Source organism: Takifugu rubripes, chromosome 21 (assembly GCF_901000725.2).
Source record: "Takifugu rubripes chromosome 21, fTakRub1.2, whole genome shotgun sequence".
In the NCBI taxonomy this organism is placed as follows: domain Eukaryota; kingdom Metazoa; phylum Chordata; class Actinopteri; order Tetraodontiformes; family Tetraodontidae; genus Takifugu; species Takifugu rubripes.
In genome coordinates, this window is record NC_042305.1 from 7,201,695 (window position 1) to 7,223,476 (window position 21,782).

Genomic DNA, 21,782 nt, shown 5'->3' on the forward strand with positions numbered 1-21,782 from the left:
TCATCTTTCAAAGTGCCTTTAATTTGTTTAGACAAAACAGCCAGAAACATGCCAGTCCGAGAGGCGTGACGGGACCCGGGTCCCTCAGCAGGACCCCGCTGCTCCAGGAATGGCATATGGGCTGAGCTGATCCTGGGTCTGCATCAATGCCAGGAGCAACGGACAAATAAAGGCCGAAAACTACAAGAAGTTCCATTAAACTATGATAGAATGACAAGAAAACTGTCATGTCATCCTCTGGGATGCTCCATTTCTCCCCTGCAGCACCTCCACCTAGATGGAAACTGCAATATAAAGGAGCATTCAAATTAGAGGCTCCTGGTGCTCCAGATAGGTGTCACATGAGCAGCCGGACGCTGGAGCCTAAAATGTCCTGACGTCGTGGTCGTAGATGATAATATGGAGGTAGAGGTCTGAATGAATGAGAGTCCTTCTGGGGTCCGCAACAGGTTCAGCCTGGAAGCCAGCAGAATGTTGGAAGAACTTAGCAGAGCCGCTAACCAATGGGCTATAACAATGTTATTAAACGAGGAAGGCCTTGAACCTTCCTGTAATCTCTGTTCCTTGAGTCTCTTTATCAGTATCAAGACCTCATGATTAACAGTCTTTCTCTGTCTAAATGCACCACTGGGGGTAGATATTAGATGTTCATAAATGAGAGAGCAGGTGTAAAAGCTGCTGTGTGCCGGCAGCTAAACAGAAACGCAGACGATGGCTGGTACGGTGGGACTATTACCGCGCTGATAGGATGCGACAGTGGCTGCAATTGTTCGTCTCACTGAGAATGTCGGACATGACGAAGCCCCACTGCTCAGATGTGAAGCCACCAGCAGCTGGAAGCGTTTATTTAAGCCCGAGTGTGTCAAAAGCCTCTGGTGGGAGTGGATCCATGGCCAGCCATTACACCCAATTTACACTTTTACCTCAAACAACTTGTGGCTGTCCTTATAAGTGATACAGTCTTCAAAGGAGCATAAATAAAAGCAGAGCAATAAAAATCTCCTCATGAAGGCATTAAAAGAAATGGGGAGGCTGTGTGTGATCTGAAGGATAAACCTCTATATTTAGAAATATGTGTGGCACGAGCAGCTTGTGCCTGTGTATCGTTGCTATAATTTAAATATTGTTACATTTAGCTTGTTTTGGCTTTAATGCAAACGCAGAAAAGTCAACAAACCCTCCTTAATAATCCCCACTTTGACATGGAGCCGTGGATCAGCAGGTACTGAGCTGCTGGCCGGCTCTGTGCTGATCTGGGTTCTGGGCATGTGGGAGGTTCTCCGTGTCTGGTTCTTGTGCTTTTTCTTGTGTTTTTAATAGACAGCCTGGTCGGGGCGGGGCTTGACCACAGCTGGAGCGCTGCGCTGCCATTTTGGCGCTTGGCCTCAAAAACGCAGTCCCACACAGATCTGAGTGCAATTTCAAAATAGTTCAGCCCCACCAAGTACCACCCCCCCTTTGACTTTATCTGTCAGGCTGAGGAAACACCTGTCTTCACCCTCTGTGGTGCAGGTGGAGAGCAACTATTGTCCCTTCCTGTTTAATTATGCTTCTCCCAGATTAAGTTAATCACACTTGATAAAGGGAGGGAAAAAAACACTTTTGTGCTTCCGTGAGACATTTTTACTGCCAGAGAACAGGTGACCCGAGAACAGGTGACCTGATCCCTGGCAGCCAGCTGCCTCAGTAGAACATCAGTGGCCAACCTACCCAGGGGTCTACGTCCAGGATCTTGCCACTGTTCCTGCTCATGAAGAGGAGGCCGTGGCAGGCCTTATAAATCACCTCAAAGTTAGGGCTCGGGTTGGACGAGGACACATGAGTTTCCCAGTTGTAAAAGCTGCAGGAAAAATGGAAACAGTTATGAATAGGTGACCTTTAATATCTAATATTACTATGAAATAACAATTCAGCTTTGTTGCAGCTAAATCAAATCCAAGCCTTGGAACTGGACTTGGGGCTACATTTCTTTCCACCTTGCAGGATAAAGAAAACTGTCCGTTTGTGACGTGTGCTATCTGACCATTTGGCATCCCACCCATAGTCTGGCACAGCAGGAGGCTTCACAGCGACACATGAGCACTGTCCCGAGGTCACATGATTTACAGAAGAAGAACTTCACGGTTTACGGAGCGTTGCGGATCGTTTCGGAGCGTTACACAGCTTTTGTTATCGCACCAATATTCACCGGCAGGTTATGAAAGAGCTTCGCAGGAAAGACCGGAGGAACCCTGCAGGGTGAGGTATCATGTGTGATAGAGGGTGTAAGGAAAGGTCTGTTTCCAATCTGATACTGAGGGCGCCGCGTTGGGGACCGCCAAACCGTGTCTTAAGTAAAGCTGCGGCTAATAACCAACGGAGACCAAGGGAAGGGTTGAATTCCAAAATAAATGAACGATTAATTTACAGCATCCGTTTGGATCCTGCTCGGCTTTTGGGGTTGGTGTTGTTTTTGATAAGGTGTAACAGTCGTCAGCTGGATGAAATGTTCAGCCCTTCGGGCCGAATCCGGATGCGGAGCCGTGTTTGGTGTTTATCCCGTCACATCAATTAGTGGGACAAATTCTGCCTAAATGCTTTGCTGGAGGTGACGCGATTGTTCAAATAAAAACACAGCAGCTTGACATTAGGGAACGTTGGCAGATCCTCCTTGTTGATAGGAAATAAGAGGCGAGTTGAGATGTGAAAACATCTCATTAAGGTAGTGTTGAATACCACATTGTTCCCATGTTAACTTTGGAGCCAGCACAGCCTTTCAGTGGAAAAGGGCCAGATGTGGAAACAAGAAAACCCCAGAGTCAGGTCTTAAATTGGTTGAAATTGAGTTTAAAAATATAAAATACAAAAAAAAAAAGGGCCACGTGTACGATGGCGTGGGTTTTCATAGCGAGGATATTGAGCGTCCATTTAATTATCACGATGGTTAGATGTTCATTAATATCATTAGTTGGCTCTATTATCCTGTAACTGACAAGAACACATCAGACGACTGTTGGTTTCTATGGGAACAGACCAAAGATTCCTCAAAAATAAGGACAGAGATTGAGCAGCTCAGACTGTTTAGATCAGCAGCTATAGAAGCTTAAACGTAAGGCTGTGAGGGGGGAGGCTGCATTAGCAGACCTCGGCCCCTGGCCAACAACAAGGGAGGACACGAGGGGGGGAGGCCGTGGTAGCGAGTTGTAAATACTGGACCACAACACGGTGGAGGTGCGCCAGCACACAACAGGTTATATTTCACTCACTCTGATGTTTTACTGGCGCCCAAATATGATAAACAGCTGGTGTATAACGTGGTCAACACTGCCTGATAGCACACGTTACACGTTTGATTAATACGGTGGAAACTACGAGGCTCTGACTTCAGTGGAAATCTCCAGTCAGCGTTTGCAGAGTGTAGAAACTCACGTAGAGACATAATGTGTTTGCTGCAGGTTACCAGCATGCGTCTTATAGAACCAGCGATAGAAAAACGTGACTATGGTCCTTCCAAAACCCACAAACCCCCACCATGCAATTTTGGGAAATGTAAATACACAATCTAACAGAATGGACTGTTCTTGAATAGTTATGAAAAGGTATTCCAGGTATTCCAGCCAATAACAAGAGTGACTGGCATTGCTGCTGGTGTCCTGGCAGCGCAGCCTTCCTGGACCAGACCTTTTAAAATGTGAGAGAGATCGTTCTTCGTCTTAGCTTCTTTAGCCCAGCTGCACCAGGATGAAGGCCCACATTTGTGCATTTACTCTTCCAAAATAATTGCCTTTAGAAGTTTTACTATGGCCTTCAGACATCTTTAACATGTCTGTGGCCAGCAAGTATGATGGGATACTGAAGCAGGAAACCGTAATGACAGTCCGAAGCTGCTCCGGGTCCGTCTATAACACACACAGTGACGCACCAGCGGCCTTCCTCCTCACTCCCTTCTCACCTCCCTCAAAGGTGGAGAGGGCATGGAAGCACACTGGTGGCTCAACTGTCCATCAGAGACAACAATGTGCAATCTGGATAACATAGTCAGAACTGGTTATGAGTTGAATAAGGAACCTTACCCGCTACTAAATATCACACATTTATATATATGGAATGTTATAACAAGGCCCAGAATGTAGAGAAAAGTCCTGCGTCTCAACTTTAAACTCAAGATTTTGAACTTTTCCTGAACCCTTTTCACTCAATTTGTTTCTACTGATTTGCAAATAGACAACGATTTGTTTTGATTTACACCAGGTTTGTCTTCCCCTTCAACTTGGACTCGCCTCCGATAAGTTCAGCTATCCCGGGACCGGACCCAGCCAATCACACCAGGTTTAGAGATCAAAACATAGCCAAGTCATAGACGCAAACAATGAAAATGGACATTAACTCTAAACCTGCAGCGTGGAGTTTAGTCCCAGTAAGGTGAAGAAGCTGGTTGACCAGACGCACATCATCTGAACGCCTCTCACATCTGTCATCAATCTCACATCAGCGTTCAGAGCAGCCACCCTCTCCAGAAAATACTTGAACTGGATGTCTGCGAGCTGTCCAAACGGTATGTGGAAATACAACTATGTATCAAATTAGAAGGGATGATTGAACAAGAGGGCTGAGAAGTTTTCCAAGTTGCTGAAACAGCAGAGGGAAGCGTGTTCAGAATAGACGGCAACAGTGCCCCAATTATGAAATATGAGCTCCCCCCACCCCCCAGGACCCGGTAGAAAATGACAGTCTGAGATTTACTTGCAGGCGTAAGCGAACGCATCCTCTTTGTAAATTAGATCTGACAGCGTTTCATTGACTATTTATACCAACATGCCAAACGACAATTAGCATTTTTCTGGTCAGCCACTTTTATTCCAGGGTGAACCGCTGACTTTTGCTGCAGAGAGGGGACAGATGTGAGATATTTTAACAGCCGACATTAAAAACGCTGGCGGAAATGAGGCAAAAATCTATTTTTGAAGCGATACCAAGAATTCCCATTCCATTTCTTAGACGTGTTTATGGACCCTCCTCCTCCTCCTCCAATGTGACCTGTCACCCTGGAAACTGGCTCCATGAAGGGTGCACATTTGGCCACAACGAAAAAAAAAAAATCTTCAGCAGCTGGGTGGCACCACACCCAGACACATGGACCAGTAAAAGTGTCCAAACCTGCATTTGGTGGAAACAATGACTGCGTTCCCATCAGGGCTTCCTGGTTCCTTTTACATTCACATACATTACTGTCACTTTCCATAGTTACAGGCCATGGCTGGACTCTGGTCTCCAGGCGGGTTTCTTGCCCTGGTGCTGGAGCGCCGGGTTTATCTATCGCAGTTTAAATTCAACTGAGAAGAAACAGTGATGGGCTGGAAGGCTGGTTTGGAAATCAGACATTCTCAGAGGGAGAACAATCAATTTGGAGTTCATGAAAATCAATTAGGATCATCAGATGCACTTTAAAGTCTTTACTTAAGAGAGACAGAGGAAGGGGAGCAGCTAGAGTGCAGAAACAGATGGACTCTCTGCTGGGGAACATTAAATAGACATCAGAGATGCTGTAGGCACATCTGGAGTGGCAGGAAACTGGGTGCACGGAGCTGCAGATCTGTGGGATAATTAGATGTGTAGCATATGTATATATAGCAACATGTGTCTGAGATCTGAGGCTTTTACTCACGTTTAACCTTAAAATCAAAATGCTCACATGTGCGTCTGAGACTTGTCTCTCAGTAGAGTGCAACAAGTCTTATCTGTTAGCTAATATTTATTTGTGACTGGTATTAACCTGTTACGGATGCAACGAGGGAACCGGTGGGAGAAATAAAACACACACTCGCCAGCTGTGGCCACAGCAACCAAAAACACTAAAAAATGTTAAACTCTAGCAATTTTTTTTTTTAGTGAAACCAAATTACAACTGCATTTTTGGCTGGTGTGGCGAAAAATCAGTTGTTTGACTTTGAACGTCATGTTGAGTGTCCACTGACAAGTTTCTCCTTTTTTTGTACAATTTTAATTTTTAAAAAAAAATTTAAACCCCTGGTAGATTGCGTATGTGAACCTATCCACCCTGTCTCGCTGGAGGTGGGAGGCAGAGGTCTGCGCTGGCGCTGGTGTCGCTGCTCTGTGTTCTTTGTGGCTGTGGAGGAGGAGGGACAGGGTTCAGAGTCCTGCGGTGGGAGGTTTGGTGCTCTGAGTGGGCAGCAGCTCCAGCATCTGCTCCCTCTTAACGGCAACCACACTGGGTGTTATTGTTCCCGACAGAGATGAAGGAGAGGAGGGAAGGGGAGAGGTAGGAAAGCTTGGAATGCAACATTTCCGTAGAAAATGTAAAAAAAAAAAAGATGATGAATTCACGTTTTAATAAGTGAAAAAAACAAATGAGGGAGCGTGAAGTCAGTCGTTCTAGTGGGGGAGCAACAAGACCTGAGGAGAGGAGGGAGCTCATAAAAGCATCATTAGGGAGGAGGCTCCAGGCATGCTCGCTGAATGAATCACACCCACAGCTTATTAGGCGTTCCATTCTTCTCCTAGAGAAGATGACAGGTTGAAGGCCACAGGACTGTGTGTAGGAACGGAGAGTGATAAAATAGGTAAATGATGGATGATATAAAGTCAGGGAAAACAATTCCAGATGGAACACCATTGGAGGCTGTCGTAACGTTAACGTTAGGGTGCGACACGAATGCGTCAAAGCCAGTTAAAATGCACATCCACAGATAGTGGAGTTTTGACTCTCGGGCCAAATCAAGTCACAGCATTAAGAGAAAATGAGCTGGAATTTCTGGCCAGCTCAAACAATCTGAGCCACGCCACAAACTGCTGACATGTAGCTGTGGAACATGCAGAAATGGAGCAACAACCCAACTGGATGTTTCTGAAAACACAAGGAGGTAAACAGTGATTAGAGTTCACAACCAGTCACATTAATGGGTTTCCCTGTTTGGGCTGGAGTTCAAGATTAAACCAACAGGAACGCTGGTCGACGCTGAGAAAACAAAAGGTTGAGACTAAGGAAACAGTAATGCTACACCTTTAGAACCTCTGAAGTGTTGGAGACGACGCTGTAGCCGGTGGCAGTGAGGTCAAGAGGGGGCCGTGTCATTTGGCTGAACTCTGAAAATGTGACCCACACTTCGGTTGGTCCTCAGCAGGTTTTTCACACCGATCTGAAATGTGGGTAACGTGTGACTGCGCGCGAGCGTGTGGAATGCTGCACTGGTTTTGGCTGGGGTGATCTGCTGACAGTTGTCTCCTGACAGACAATAAACTATGTAGATGTTACCTGCCCCACAGAGGGACACCAAGTAGACGTTAGCTGACACCTGCAAGGTCAACAGTTCATTTGGCCCCAAGTTCTCTGCCTGGCACGGCTGCACACAGGCTGCTAACAGATGGCCTTTAACGTACTGCAGCCAAATATGTAGATTTTAAAGCCTCCACAGGCCTTTTTTTTGGTCAAGCTGTAACACAGCAAAGATTATATGGAATTGAGACATTTTACCTGAAATTTACAATTAACTTAGTATTTATAAGTAATTTGGAGAGCTGACATGAGCAGGAAGAGCCAAGAACAAGACAGGAAGAGCCCTGGAAGAGCCCGCTGTAAATGTGCTGTTATTAATATTCACACACACACGCACACACACAGCAGCTTGTTATACAGCATGGAGAGGCCACAGGGGTTAGAACTGGACACACCCCCTCTACTGGACCTTTCTGCAGGTCCTTCAGAACTACTCTCACATAAACCTGAGTCTCTAATCCCAGATAATAAGATTTCCTTACCCTTCAAATCTTGTCAAATCCCACTAAAGTTGAGCCCCCTGAACAACAGGGACATGGTACAAGGGAAGGAGACTTACCATAAATCTGAGTGTCCTGGCATCAGCTTCTTCTTTCCGCTGAAAATTTGGTTAAAATCACAGGTCTTGAGTCTGTGGGCGTAGTCTATATAGCCAGACACTTCCTGTCCAGCAGTATTATGATCCCTTATGAAAATGATGGACTGTAAAAAAAAAAAGAGAAGAAATGCTCTGCATAAATAATCAAAGCCATCACGACTCTCCTGGGTAAAAACCGGTAAAACCAATGTCACTTGGTAAAAGCGGACAGAGCGAAAGGATCTTTTACAAATCCATAAAATATGAAAGTTATTGGCTCAAGCCTGCTTCTAAATCAGCAAATATTGTCCTGCAGTGGCCTGAGTTGACTGAGGTGGGCTGTCTGCACAATATCCTGATCAGATAAACGCGTAGGGTTCAAGTCGTATCCTTCAATTTACTGAAACTTGACTCCCGGTTCCGCTCCAGTACTCCTACAGTCTGCAGGAATATAACTTCAGCTGAATTAAGCGAGTTTAAAATTGATTCCACACTGTGAGCGGGACACTAAAGGACAACACAGTGGAAATATAACTCAAGGAACGTAGAGCTTAATATCTAAAGGTCAGGTCCTTCCTACCTAAACACAAGGTTTCTCCCTAACCGGACCAAACTTCTCACCTCTGCTGTGCGACAAATTTAGCAACAGGGTGGCCGGGGGGGGCGCTGGGGGGCAGTGTGGATGAGAGAGAGACACTCTGAGGTGTCAGGGAAGAGACACCACCATCACATTCCCCCTCAATGTTTTACCTCAGGACGCTACCTTAGGGATTAAAATACTGGACGACAATTCCAACATCGTTTGTCTGAAGCGGAAATAAACCCCCAACACTCATTTCTGATTAGAACTGATGAGTCCGATCTGCCAGTAGGAGAAATCTAAGAGTCTAGGGGTGGTTATCAGAAACGGGTGTTTGAAGTTGGCTTCAGTCAGACAGAACAAAAAAAAAAAAGATTTTGTTGTTGGATTCTGTCGGAGCACATCAAAATCCCCTCAGGTAACAACACGATGTGAAAAGACACCCTTTCATGTCCTTGTAAAGGTGTCAATGACACATAAAGACGGAGGACGCACTCGAGCGTGGAAAAGGTTGTTTTGTCTGCCACAGATGAAAAGCTTTTCTTTCAGGATGTTTTCTGCCCTAGTGGATAATGCAACATCTCGCCATATCACAGTTGTCCTGTAGATCTGTGAGGACATCTGTGCATCTCTTCTACCAGGGAGAGATAACTAGAGCTCCAGATCTCAGAAGAAAACGAGGGCTCTTTTCTCTTTGCCTGCTCTCAAACATTTAAACAGATGCTATCAGATGATCACAGCTGGCTGGAGGCCTGAGCCAGATACCGTATCTGCTGGCTTCTGTCTACCTTCAGCCGTCCTTGAAATGTCATCATCAGGTGGACGAGGAGGACGGCGAGGGTGACCTTACAGAGGAAAAGTCCGTCTGTCAGGACCTATGGACGACGCTCACGAGCCAAAATGTTCATAAGCTTTAATGAGTTTCAGGGAACAAGCACTGAACCCGTCACTTATGTGGGGGGAGGGGGGGGCACCCCCACCATTACACCATGGAAAACAAGTGGGGCTTTACGTCACCTGCCAGCAATTACCCAGAACAGGTGCTGTGACCTCACAGGGCAACAAGCGAGGGGCCCCTGCTTTATGGCAAACAGCACCGGCTTTGCCAAGCCCAGCGCCTCACAGACCCCCGGTAGATCCTCCGTTTTGGGCTCCGCAGTTGAACTTTCAGCTGGCCGTGAAGACAAAAACACCAGTGACCTTCAGATCGAAGTTACATAAACCGCTAAAGAACAGTAGAGCGGTCATTTCCTTTAAATCCATGATCCGTCTGCTTAATAAACACAACAAAGCGCCTCAAATCCTCGCAGCGACGCCGCCCTCGCAAACTTGTTTATGCGCTCTAAAAGCAAACTGTGAAATCCGAACGGCGTGGACGAGGGTAATTATTGTGGTCTGTGTGGAGGTAGACCCTGCCTCCTGACAGCAAGTAAAACCCACACAGATGTGAGTTCCTCCTCAGACCTTTGGCTAATCTTTCAAAGCCTCGCGGTTGAAAGAGAGGGATTTACAAACTCCAGCCAAACAGAAGCTGACAGTGGCTGACGTGTACTGTGCTGCTCCTTTGTGTTTTGACAATGTCCTACAGGTGGGGACTCAATGGCCGGACCACCTGACATCCTGTGGCATGAGAAGTGTGTGTGTGTGTGGGACAGTAGGTGTGTGTGCGGTGGGTGTAGCGATGACAGGCCGGCTGACGTCTCCCTGTTCAGGGAGCATAAAGGGACATTGTTAAGCGCACCTGAAGTTTAGATAAGAGCAAATAAAATCAAAGAACAAATCGGGTGAGAGAAGCCGGCCCGTGCTCACCCCGACCCCGCTAACTTGCTGCCCCCCACCACCACCTCCGCCGCAGCGGCCCTCCCACTGCCTGGGAACAATCCTGCAGTGTCGGAGCGCCGCGCAGGTGTCTTGCGGTGTCAGCTGCCGTGCTGTTTATTATTGGTGGGCTGAGCTTCAGGAGGAATCCCGGGCCATCACCAACAACTGTGTAAATGAGTTGGCGTAAGGAAAACACGGCCTGTAATAGAGGAATGTGTTCAGCTCTTTTTCTGGCAGCCTTCGCTCTTGTCCCCCTTCAGGATTTCCCCTCAGGACTGGGTGTGTGAAGGTGCTTTTCTTGTGACTCCAACATCAGTAGTGAAGCTCCTCCTGTGGTCTACATGAGACTGATGAAGGAAGGTCATAATCAGAGCGCCAATTTAAAAGATGATGAGAGAGTGTCAACGGTGCAAAGCCAACACTGTCGCTTCTGTCGCCACACCGCCGTATTAGCACTAGCTCGCTACTGTTTTGACGTTTGCGACGCGGCGGGCTGCGATTGTCACAGCAGGCGTGTTTGCGTGTGTGTGCGCACAGCGAGGATGGAAATAATCAAAAGAGGTTTCTTTTCCCCTCGTTTATAATTACAGGGTGTGTCACAACACAGATGTCTTGGCATCAGACACAAAAACGCACAACTGTTCAAAAGGGCTTCGTACTCTGTGGTCCGGCGTTAGAACTGTATCCTGTCAAAGTCGCACACAAAGCAGCACCTTTCATCTTTCACCCGTGTAATGCGTCGTGACATTCGATTTTTCTCTTTACGTCCTCTCGTCGACGGTCGAACCTGTTCCTCCAACAATCTGGCGCAAAACAAACAGGAGCGTATTTCATATCCAGGCCGAAGGAATTCAGCCTGTAGGTTTTTCTTTTCCAAGTCGTCTTTGTTTGTCCTTGAAGACCAGAAGAATTTTCCAGATTTGGATAATTCTGGGATGCTGAGGTATGTGGGACAGAAGGCTCAGCACTTTTTTCAGCATGTGGCTACATTGTAAAAAGTGTTGGATGATCCAGGACGGCCGTCGCGGACACGGCGCTATAGGAATGCTTTGTTGTTGCCGAGATGCCACTTTTAGAAAAAGAACACACTTGTGCATCTGTTTACTCTGCATCTGCATCCATAAACAGACTCCACTGGCCTTCCTGCTGCAGATGGAATAAATAAATCCCAAAGCAGGTGTCCTATTGGTCTTGGTGGACAGCTACGCCCATGAGGTTAGCCATGACGGTGAACAACTGTGGTCGATGCTAAAGGGGAAGCGGCCCAGTGGATCAGTACCGACGGCGGGGCCCTCAGCTGCACGGCTCTCTGTATTTTTGCAGAACTCACCAGCAAAGCCATCGCCACAAAATAAGTGGCTTGAACCCACGCGCTTGAAATTACAGGGCGCCCGCACACAGAATATGCTGCCCTGCTTCTCGCAATCGGTGATTTAGAAATTCTATTAAAACCTTCTTAGTTTGGCTCAGAATGACTCTGCTGCGCGTCTGCAAAGGCACTGGATCACCCCATGCTTTTTTTTTTTGTTTTATTTGGAGTTTTCATTGTTCTCATAAATGATGCAACGCAAAAGCAGGCAAATAAACCGGAGAAGAGCCCTGAAACCTTGGACAGAAATGCTCTCCCATTCAGTTGTTAGTTTTACTTGGAGCATTTTGGGGAAGACTGTTTTTACTCCAAAGCAGCTTCCTGCTGCAGGATCTCCTCAGCTTTCTAGTAGCGGGCTGGAGCAATTTAATAAACTCATCACCAGTTCAAGATGGCAGGCTGGATCCTCTGGCATTGGCTTGGTATGCTAGGAAAAAGCAGCAACACCGGCTCTTCCTACAACATGGAATTCCTGCAGATGGAATTTTACAGAGGAGCCGAAGGAAGAAATGAAATAAAGAACTAGCAGTGCAACAAAATACCCAAATCTCATTAGACTAACGCAATCAACAGGTGGCATCACTTCCACCCTTCAGAGTCAGTCAGTCAGTCAGTCAGTCAGTCAGTCAGTCAGTCAGTTGCCTAAATTAAGCCAAGAAATGCAGATTAAGAATAATGACCCCAGATGTGAAGATTAACTCTGTTGGCTCAATCATTTCCCAACATTCCACTGGGTTTTAAACGACCGCTGCCGTGAAGAATGCAAGTTTAGCCCAATATGTACGTGAAAGCAGTGCGGCGGCGTTGCGTGTCCATTTCTGCGAGATGAAAAACTGGGATTGTGGTGTCATTAACTCTGCGGGCGCTTTAATCTCCTGGGCTGTTTCCTGTGCTGTTTAGAGTCTCTCATTTTAAGGTTGAATATAGATTAGAGGCTTCCGGAAAACCAGCAGGTGTCAGAAAATGACCCTTTATCACACCGACAGCGTAGCTGAGCAAAATTCCGGCTTACGTCAGTGACGACTGTAAGGACCTGTGAGACTGGAGCCGAAACCTTGTCGCCGGCTCGCGGGCCACCAGGACCGGGCTCGCACATGTGCCGTAAACAAGGCTGGACGTGTTCCGTGGTTCCTCACAGTGGAATCATGCCTTTGTTTAAAATGATGGTCCTTCCTCTCTAGAACCACTGATAGTTCCTTCCTCACGCACACACCTGCTGGTCCAGGTGCACGAAGCTCCTCACAGCGATGTGATTTAGGAATTGAGCATCTTTGGGAAGTGATCTGTGGTGCCTGAGAAGGTGTTCCTGACATGAAAGCCTTGAGGTTCTCCCGGTGCTGGTTTGCAGCGAAGCCGCACCGAGTCGAAGCTGCTGTGTTTTCTCGGTGGAACAAAGGCGAGGCCTTGAGGTAACGTGGCTGTTTTAGGGATTTTCTCTCGCCTGCGTGTGTGTGAACCATCTGTGGTAGATGCCACATCATCTGTGACAACACGGCGGAGGAGCCTGCTTGTTTTCACTGAATCGGACAAAACACACCGAATTTAACACAATAAATCGAAGACTGCCAATCACCCTTTTCCTGGCGTGTCTGGAAACATTATTTCCTGCATCAGTTTGGTTTTTAAATCACAATATACGTCAAACTTTACACAAACGGGATTCTTATCTTCTAAATCAGCCTCGCGGTAAACAAAACCAGGTCGTCCAACATGTGCTGGAGATAGATATTTTTTTCCGCATGTCAGTATAAATAACTCATTTTAATTTGAATAATAGAATAGAGAATTCTCAACTGAGACCAAACAAACGATGATTATTTGAGGAGCGGAGGTGCTGCTCCAGCAGAAGGTTGAATTTGCGGCTACACACGAAGCTACGATGGCTCCAGTGGTACAAGGGACGCCAACGCCAAACAGCAAGCCTTCCAACTGACCATGTCAACAACCATTCATGCTAACACCGCCCTTGAGCGCTTGAGAGTAACTGTCAGCTTGAAGGCATTTTAAAACACACATCTCAAACACCCCCCTGAATAAATCAGCCGTCTTTGAAAGGGTGAAGCAGCAAAAACAAACCTGCTGCTCGCCGGAGACTCAGCAGAGCACTTTTAACCACCTGAAGCTGGTAAAACTACCACAGGTCTGAGGTTTAAAGGTAAAAACTAGAAACGCACGCGTACGGCCGCCCTCAGCCTGTAGCTTAGGAGGAGGTTCGCTCTGAGCAGGGAGCTCCTAATAATAATAATAATAATAATAATAAAACATTTGCTTTTTTGTTTAAATGTTTGAGAGCAGGCACAGAGAAAAGAGCCCTCGTTTTCTTCTGAGATCTGGAGCTCTAGTTATCTCTCCCTGGTAGAAGAGATGCACAGATGTCCTCACAGATCTACAGGACAACTGTGATATGGCAGAAATCTCATCTGTGTGTTTTGCTCATGTGTAATAAAGTGAGAAGAAGAGCTTTTATTTCTCACTTGGGTTTGGCTGAGATGCAGGGCAGCATTCATGTCTGGAGGATTCATATTGTGAGTAAAATATGCTACAAAAGGGACACAAGGAGGAGGACTAGCTCAGGATTATTCTAGGGTCATTTACAAGCAGCCAAATGCATTTTTAGTCTTTCAAATCTTTTTTCCTCATTGCTGGAGTCCTCAACAAGATGATTTAATCTGATAACGCTAAGAAGTCTGCTTAAATTGCACAAACATTCCATAAATTCACATTTCCATGTTTTAGCCTGTCAGTCTGACCAAAAGGAGAAAAAAAAATCAACTTCAAAGTGTCCGGGTGTGGCAGCATTTCCTCCTGAAATGTTTGGAGATTAGTCTGATCTCAGCAAGTCTAGCAAAACGACATTTACAGACATAAAACAATTACCTTCCTGTTCAAAGCGAGTATGACACGCATTACTGAAACATGTCCACTGGGACGTAAACATCGTGTTTCTCCAGGACCTGCGTTAGAAAATGTTGACGTTTGTGGCGTGGCTGTCGCAGCAGGACGCTCGGAGGGGCTGAAGCCAACAAACGCTCTGCTAATCGTCAGCTCCTGCTTCCACTGTACATTCATCTGTGCAGCAGAGCACCGGATTAGATCCAGAGGGGAAGTCCTGTCGGATGACCTCACACACACACACACACACAAACACACACACACAGCCCTACCTTCCTATCTCTATAGGGCCTTCCATAGACAATATACATTACCCAGGTCCTTAACCCTTAACCATACGCATCCCAACTATCTCCCTAATCCTAACTTCAACCTTAAAACCAGGTCTTAACCCTAAAACAGTCATTTGAAGTTGTTGGTCCCAGCAAAATCATCCCACTTCACAATGTCCCACTTTGTTGGTAGAATGAGTATTGTGGTATTCGATATATAGTAAATGTGGGGACACACACACACACACACAGATATGCACACACACACTTTAACAGCTCCGCTCATGTCGCAATGATGAATCGCTCTGAGATTACTGTTTACCATACTTAACCTAGATTATTAAACAGGCGCAGCGTTATCACAGCCTCATATCTGACACACTCTCAGGTAGACAATGGCCCAGGTGTGAGTGTGTGAAAGAGAAAGTGTACCAACAGGGTGAGGGCTAAACACATTCCGCCAAAATATTTGCCCTAAATACAACTATTATTCATCAACTAGGGTCGAGGTTGGTGTTGGACGTGTTTGCCAAAGACAGATTCTACAAGTATCTCTTAGGTTGGACTGAGTTTTAAAAGTGTAAGTGCATTTTTACTTATAAAACAAATTTAAAAAAGTATAAGGAATAGAAGCAAAATTCCAACTTTTTTCATGTCTTAAGGAAAAACAACAAAATGTCAAAAGTATGCCTACTGAGCTCGCAAATTTAAAAAGTAACCCCACATAATTGCACAAACGTTAAAGCTCAACTAGCCTCTGACAAATGTGGTAAAAGTTTATTACAGATAATAATTAAGTTGGTTAAACACACTGTTTACTAATTAATGTTTAGAGTGGCGGGAATACACAGAGTAGAAGCAGCTTCTGGTTAGCTTTTTGAAGATGCAGATAGGTTTTAAATTGGTGTTAAAACCCTCCATATGGCAAAATAAAGACGTATGTATTCGAGAGCTGGATGCCTGTACTTCAAAGTTTGGACTAGTAAACAATTGGAGCTGTTCACATTGTCCTCCGGAGCGCTGTAATTGTTCCAAGATGTGGAGGTCAACACATACGCATGGCAGATGCGCGCAGATGTTTGAACGCAACAGGATAGTTTTGCTGCAGCCTCCAAATGTTCAAATTTCCTGATGAGTTATCAGACGTGAGCGATTCTCAGTCGGCCGTCTCTGTGCGGAGGGTAAATTCAGGAGGAAATGACTGGGTCCATTTGTGGAATATCACCTGTTGGCTGGGGAAACTGCTTCATGACTGTGCAATCACGAATGCGATGGGAGAAGATGGAACGTGTGTTTTCCACGTGACCTTTTGGCCGATGTGCGCACCCGAGCTCCTTCTGGAGCGGCTACATCTGCTGTTACGGCCGCACCTCGAACATCTAATGCCACTTCAAACGGAATCTGGTTTAAATAACTATTGATGTGTCGCATCTAAAAACACAGAAGCACTGGCTGGTTTCAGTAACACCACTAACCGTTTAAATATCTCCTAATTTGGCCAGAGCATATGACGGCACATGGAGATATTTACAGCGGGGATGTCTGTCACAAAGGGCTCCGCGGTAATTCCTAAAAGAGGCCGGTTGACTCAATCGTCTACCTCAAAAATGTAACCACACAGGCTCGAGTTCTGCCAAACCACTTTGGTGTTCTGTCTCTTTAAAACAACACTAAGCCCACCGAATAACACCGATAAGCCCAACAAGGCAAACATGTTCTGCTGGTGCAGCTACAATACCCCAAAGCCGGAGTTTCAGCTAATCTGAAAGTATGCCGAGAGTCCTCATGTGGGGAACAATTAGGGTGTGGGGTGGGAAGAGGAGGAAATCTTACACATACCAGCCAGGCCGTGCAAAATTAACTGAAGTGTGTTTTTAAGAGTGGGAGGGACCCAAAATAAATCTTGAAAGGCCTGACTATCATGCTTCTTGTCTAACTCTTATCCAAGTTTAGCCACGCACACAAATAGAGGTTAATTCTTTTGACCTGAGACAAACCCCTTCCAAGTTATTAGGCATTTCTGCCGTTGACAGAAGCTTTCAAAGCCTGTTCGTTACAGACCAAACATGTCAGAGAAAGTACCAAGAATGCTAACCATTTCAATGAGCCAGCAGTCTCCTGTTAGGTGGTCGAGATGAGTGAACCGTTCACAGGGATCTGATTAACAGCCAGGAGCATTAGCCGAATCCCTTTAACCCGGCTCTGTAGTTGTAATACCGGAGCCCCAAACAAAGAAAAAACAGGACACAAACGCACCTAAACACCTCGCCATGGGCTTAAAAAAGGATGTCACACAAAAATGATCACATTTGGGGAGCTGGGTGAAATCTATACTGCAAAATTCTGAAGTCTGAGATGATCTAATCCTCATCGTCCGTCTTTCCTGGGAAGAGTGATGCACCGGGGGGAGACAGCGGCGGCTCAAACGCACCTTGAGTCCAATTAAAAAGACAAATGGCCCCTCACTTTCAACACAAAGCCTGTTGGAGCAGCACACAGATAACTTTTATCCTCCTGCTCCACATTTCCCAGCACCTTTTTATGCGAGGCTCCGTGTTTATTTAGAAAAGTGGTTATTAGTTGTGTTTACTCTGGGCGAAGGGTGAAACGTTACATGCCTGCATGAACTCTCTCCCAACACAGGCTCCAGTTCCAGCCAAAACATTTCCGTGACAATTTCGGGCTCCGAGGTCCAATCGCTGTTTAGAAGTCGGGACGGCTTGTTTATGGCGAGAGCTGAGGTGAACGCGGCGAATCCAAACATTAAATGCAGAGGATTCGTTACAACTGAGGTTTCAAAATCAGAGTTAGAAATAAATTTACCTGCAAATTAGTTCCTATGATATTTTCAGATGTGAACTATGTCGATACTGCGGTCAGTGTCTTAAACCCCTGCAGTGTCAGTTAAACACTGTAAAGTCCTACAGCCCTCAAATGCAAACTTCAAAGAAACAAGCAAACGGTACCAATAGCAGGTCTTTGTTTTTTATTAATAATGAGTGACGAAGGGCGAGGAGTCGGCCTTGGACGGAGGCTAATCGAGCGTGCTTGACCGGTACAGCTAATGTTCTGTAACAGCTTTTCACCAAACTCGGCTGAACTGCCCTGTGACACTAAACAGAGCACCCCACCCCCACCCCACCCCCTTTGTAATTTGAAAGCCATTTTACAAACCATTATCATAAATTTCACCTTGCAAGCTCTTTCTTTAGTATGACTTTATGACGCGTCAGCTGGCCCTGGGGGGAGGAAGGGGGGGTGGGCTGAACCGGTTCTGTGTGGGTTAAGTGGCAGCTCGACGTGTCACAGGAAAGAAAACATGCCCCCAGTGGCTGGCCTGTTGAAGGTACCCCTTCAAAAGGTTAGCGTGTCCCTTTAATGCCAACATCACAGGCTGGCCTGGCCCAGAGCTAGTTGCAAACAGGAAGTCTCTGCTAATCCTGGTCTTCCCTAATGACACAGAGGAATTCTCGATATTTCCATTGTCTTCCCTGCTGCCTTCCTCCAAGTCGTCACCTACATTGTTGAGCTCAGATTCAGTTTGAGAGATAAAACCGGGACCGTCGTCGTTTGATTTATACGTTTAATATTTGATGTGATGATCCAGAGGTGAAAAATGCTGCTAGCAGCTTTAGCTAGCCGTGCCATGGCAGGTGTTCCTGTTTATTGCGGACTAACATGGAGGATCCTGCCATCATTCAGACGTTTCTCCACAAATCCTCACTATTAGTCATTATTATTGACAGCTTCTCAGAGCGCTGACACAAAGATTAAAGCCGAGCACTCTTCCTATCAGCATTATTCTGGAGCGCTCAGGCATGACATCTGCCAAGAGGCACCGCTTCAGGGTTTGGCCTCATCATCAGGAATAAATCCAAGTCAAATAAAAGCCGTCCTCGCTCGCCGTCGGGCAGCGCCCGCTGCGGCTCCTCTGGAGGGGACTTTTGCGGCAGCACTCCGACAATTAATGGCACCGTTTCCGAGCACAAGGGGGAAAAAACAACAACACGGGAGGTACAAACATACCACACACGCTCATTTTGATGTGGCGGTAAGGAGGGGAAGGCGGGGTCAGGGGTTCGTGGTTGTTTTTTTCTCGCCATCACAACTTGACCAGCGTGTTATCGGCAGCGCAGACACGTCCGACGCTTCAAGGGCGCAGGATCAAAGCGGATGACACAAGCCAGCGGAGCCCCAAGAGGAACAAGATAAATGTACAGCGCCGACTCTTTATCAAAGGCTCGCCTGTTTTAAGATCCTGATTAAAGCTCGCAGGGCGCCCCCTCCCCCCTTCCCAGTGGAAATAGGTGTTCAAACACGATTCTGTTTTAGTTGGCCTGCAGGTCTGCTGTGAAGCTCCCCCTTTGAGTTTGCAACAAGACTCCTGCGTCGGTCGGCTGTCACACTGCAGCACAAGGAGGCCACAGTGTTTTTACAGCGTTTTTCAAATCTGCGAAATGTGTTTCAGCTCAGCTTTGTGAGAGGGAAAAGGGATAATGGGGAGAAAAGGGAGAAAAGGGGGCTGCGACGTTGTCCAAAGCAATAACAGCCAGGCTGCGCGGCATGTAGTAGAAACACATTTATCCTTCTCGGTCTTTTCCTGATTTCTGCGCGATGATATTAAGTCATTTTCTGCCATTTTCCTGTCAAAACGGATAAGATAAATGGGGGGGGGTCCGCATTACAAGCAGGCCTCTGTGATATCTGCTGAACCAGATGGTGGGTGGAAGTACACAGCTGATAAATAAAGCTGAGCTGGAAGGTCTTTGAGGGCCGAGGAGTAAAACGAGCAGGAGAGTAAACAGGCGGCGTTTCAGCGCTGGTTGGGGGGGGGGGGTTATCTCGTGTCCCGGCCACTTTGGTCAGTAACCAAAGAAACAGTTAAAGCGGCAGGTGTTTACCGAGCGGTCCGTTTTTAATGACAGTCTGGACATTCACATGTGTGATTTGGAGAGGAGACGGTGGAGGTGCTGCCATCGGCACCGGTAATAAACCGGATTTAGAGCGTTCAGGAGACTAAAGCTTCCTAATGGAGGATACGTGCTGGATTCAGTGACCATACGTTTGGGTTTATTTAGGCAGAAGCTAAAGTTACTTTGCTCGGAACACCAAGTACTTCCCGTTAGAGGACTCTTCCCAGGAAGATGGTTGGAAAAACATTTAAAAAGTTTAAAGCCTGAATGTATTATTAACACAACCGGTTTGATACAGAAACAACTGGTTCCTGTTGGCACCACGCACACGTATGAAGGATAATCCCCAAATTAATTATTTCCCATCTCAACTGAAGGCGTCTGGAACCCCAATTTATTCCCCATTTATTAATAGACTCAAACCATCTGGATTTTTGCTGCAACTACCTCACAATCGCGTTAATATGCATTACGAGAATGTGAAAATATGCAGAGAATTTGGCCCGTCCGGGTTTTAGGAGCCTGAAAGTTAAACCGTGAGCTCATTTTTAAGGTATTTCTGCATGTAGGAAATTGACCTGATGAGAAAGTGTCCATCAGCGGCAGCAGCTGGCTTCTTAATGGAAAACACAAATGCGGATTCTGCTGGGCTGAAGGTGAGAATGTAGAGGGGTCAGGGCCCGGATGCCTCTGGAAGACATCTGCACGGCTCCAAGTGAGAGAGAGATGCCATCCAGTATTTACTCAGGTGGAATAATACACAGCCAAAGCTGTCCAGTGTGTGGTGATAAAACAAAGACCATCCCGGAGAATCCGCTCCATATGGCGCGGCGAGCAAGCAGGCCTCCGCTGAATTCCCAGATTAGGTATCAACGTTTTGAGTGGAGTCCTTCAGCGCTCGCAGGGCTGCCTCGTGGGCCGAAGCGATTATCTTGAGAATCCCGCTAGTGTCGGGAAGGAGCACAGGGAAGAGGCCGACGCTGGAAGTTTCACCTCTATTATGGAACTGACTACAAATCCAAGCTGATTAATCCGGGTCGGGGTTGCCGGGTAACAGAAATGAGAGCAACGATAAGAGCAAAACCTCTCCGACGCAATTCTGTCCCTCAGTGGGTGAAGAAGAAGAAGCAGCGCCAGCTACATCCAGAAAACTATATCTTGAGTTATATTTCCCAGTGTTTTAGTGACATTTCCCTCTCTAGCAGGTCTATAGGAGCCGTTTGGAAGCGTGCAGCAGGTGCACATTCCGACTGGGAGAAGCCAGAAACCTCGGTGTAGTATTTAACACAGATGTTCCGTCCTCCCCAACTCATAAAACAAGGAGACGCACTCTGTCATTTCAGTCGGAGTAAAGACATTCGGAGGTTCCTGAGATCATGAAGTCCACAGAATGACGGGAATGCAGATGATATTGTGATGGATTACAGGATGATTTCACCTTTACGGGAGAAATGTGAGAGCGTCAGCGGGAAACATCTGAACCTGATGCCTAGCGTAGCCTCTGTCTCAGCACTCCCGCTAGCGGCTAGCGGCTAGCCGCTAGTTCAGGCAGATGTTCCGGGAGGCTGGGCCACAGAAGAAATCATTATGGTTGGAGCAGCTCAGCAGGTAAAGCCACGTACATTCCGGAACACGGTGATGGATTTGATTTGGTGGGTAAACAAACCTTTCATCCACCCTGAAAACCATTTACAGACGGCCGCTGGCGTGTTCTTACTAGATTGGGTTTTGTGAACGCCGCTCCGCCTAATCAGGTTTTCATTCAGGAAAACAGCGGATAAAAGCTCTATTATTAGCCATGTGCTTGGAAAAAAATCAATGAATGAAATGTGTGTATATTAAGAGTAATCCCCAAGTGCCTTTCCTTCAATATTTGCCTTTTATGTGATAAATCTGAGGAGAACAAGAGAAGGTTAATCCTCATATTCCCCCATTCCTCCCTGGATTTCTTTTCTATAACCCACACTTGGACACATTAGCTGTCCTTTCCATAAATAAAACACCATGTTAACGAGCCACAAGTAAAACGTCCCAATCAGCGCTTATTTTTTCCCCCTTAAAATCACAAACTGCTGTTACGCTTCA

At 46.5% G+C, this 21,782-nt stretch overlaps 1 protein-coding gene across 3 annotated transcripts in view; it reads right to left on the minus strand.

The window, feature by feature from the left end:
- Nucleotides 1-21,782, minus strand: part of cfap299 (cilia and flagella associated protein 299) — a 34,772-nt gene continuing 12,990 nt past the window's right edge. Inside the window, exons 4-6 of one of the 3 annotated variants that reach the window (XM_029830257.1) lie at nt 7,833-7,975; nt 1,711-1,840; nt 1-284 (exon numbers count right to left, since the gene is read on the minus strand). In XM_029830257.1, coding sequence (XP_029686117.1) covers nt 231-284; nt 1,711-1,840; nt 7,833-7,975 — 327 coding nt within the window. In that variant the 3' untranslated portion in view covers nt 1-230. Of the gene's footprint in view, nt 457-1,710; nt 1,841-5,949; nt 6,107-7,832; nt 7,976-21,782 lie in introns of those variants that run through there. The other 2 variants (XM_003974657.3, XM_029830258.1) reach the window with 2 other exon arrangements.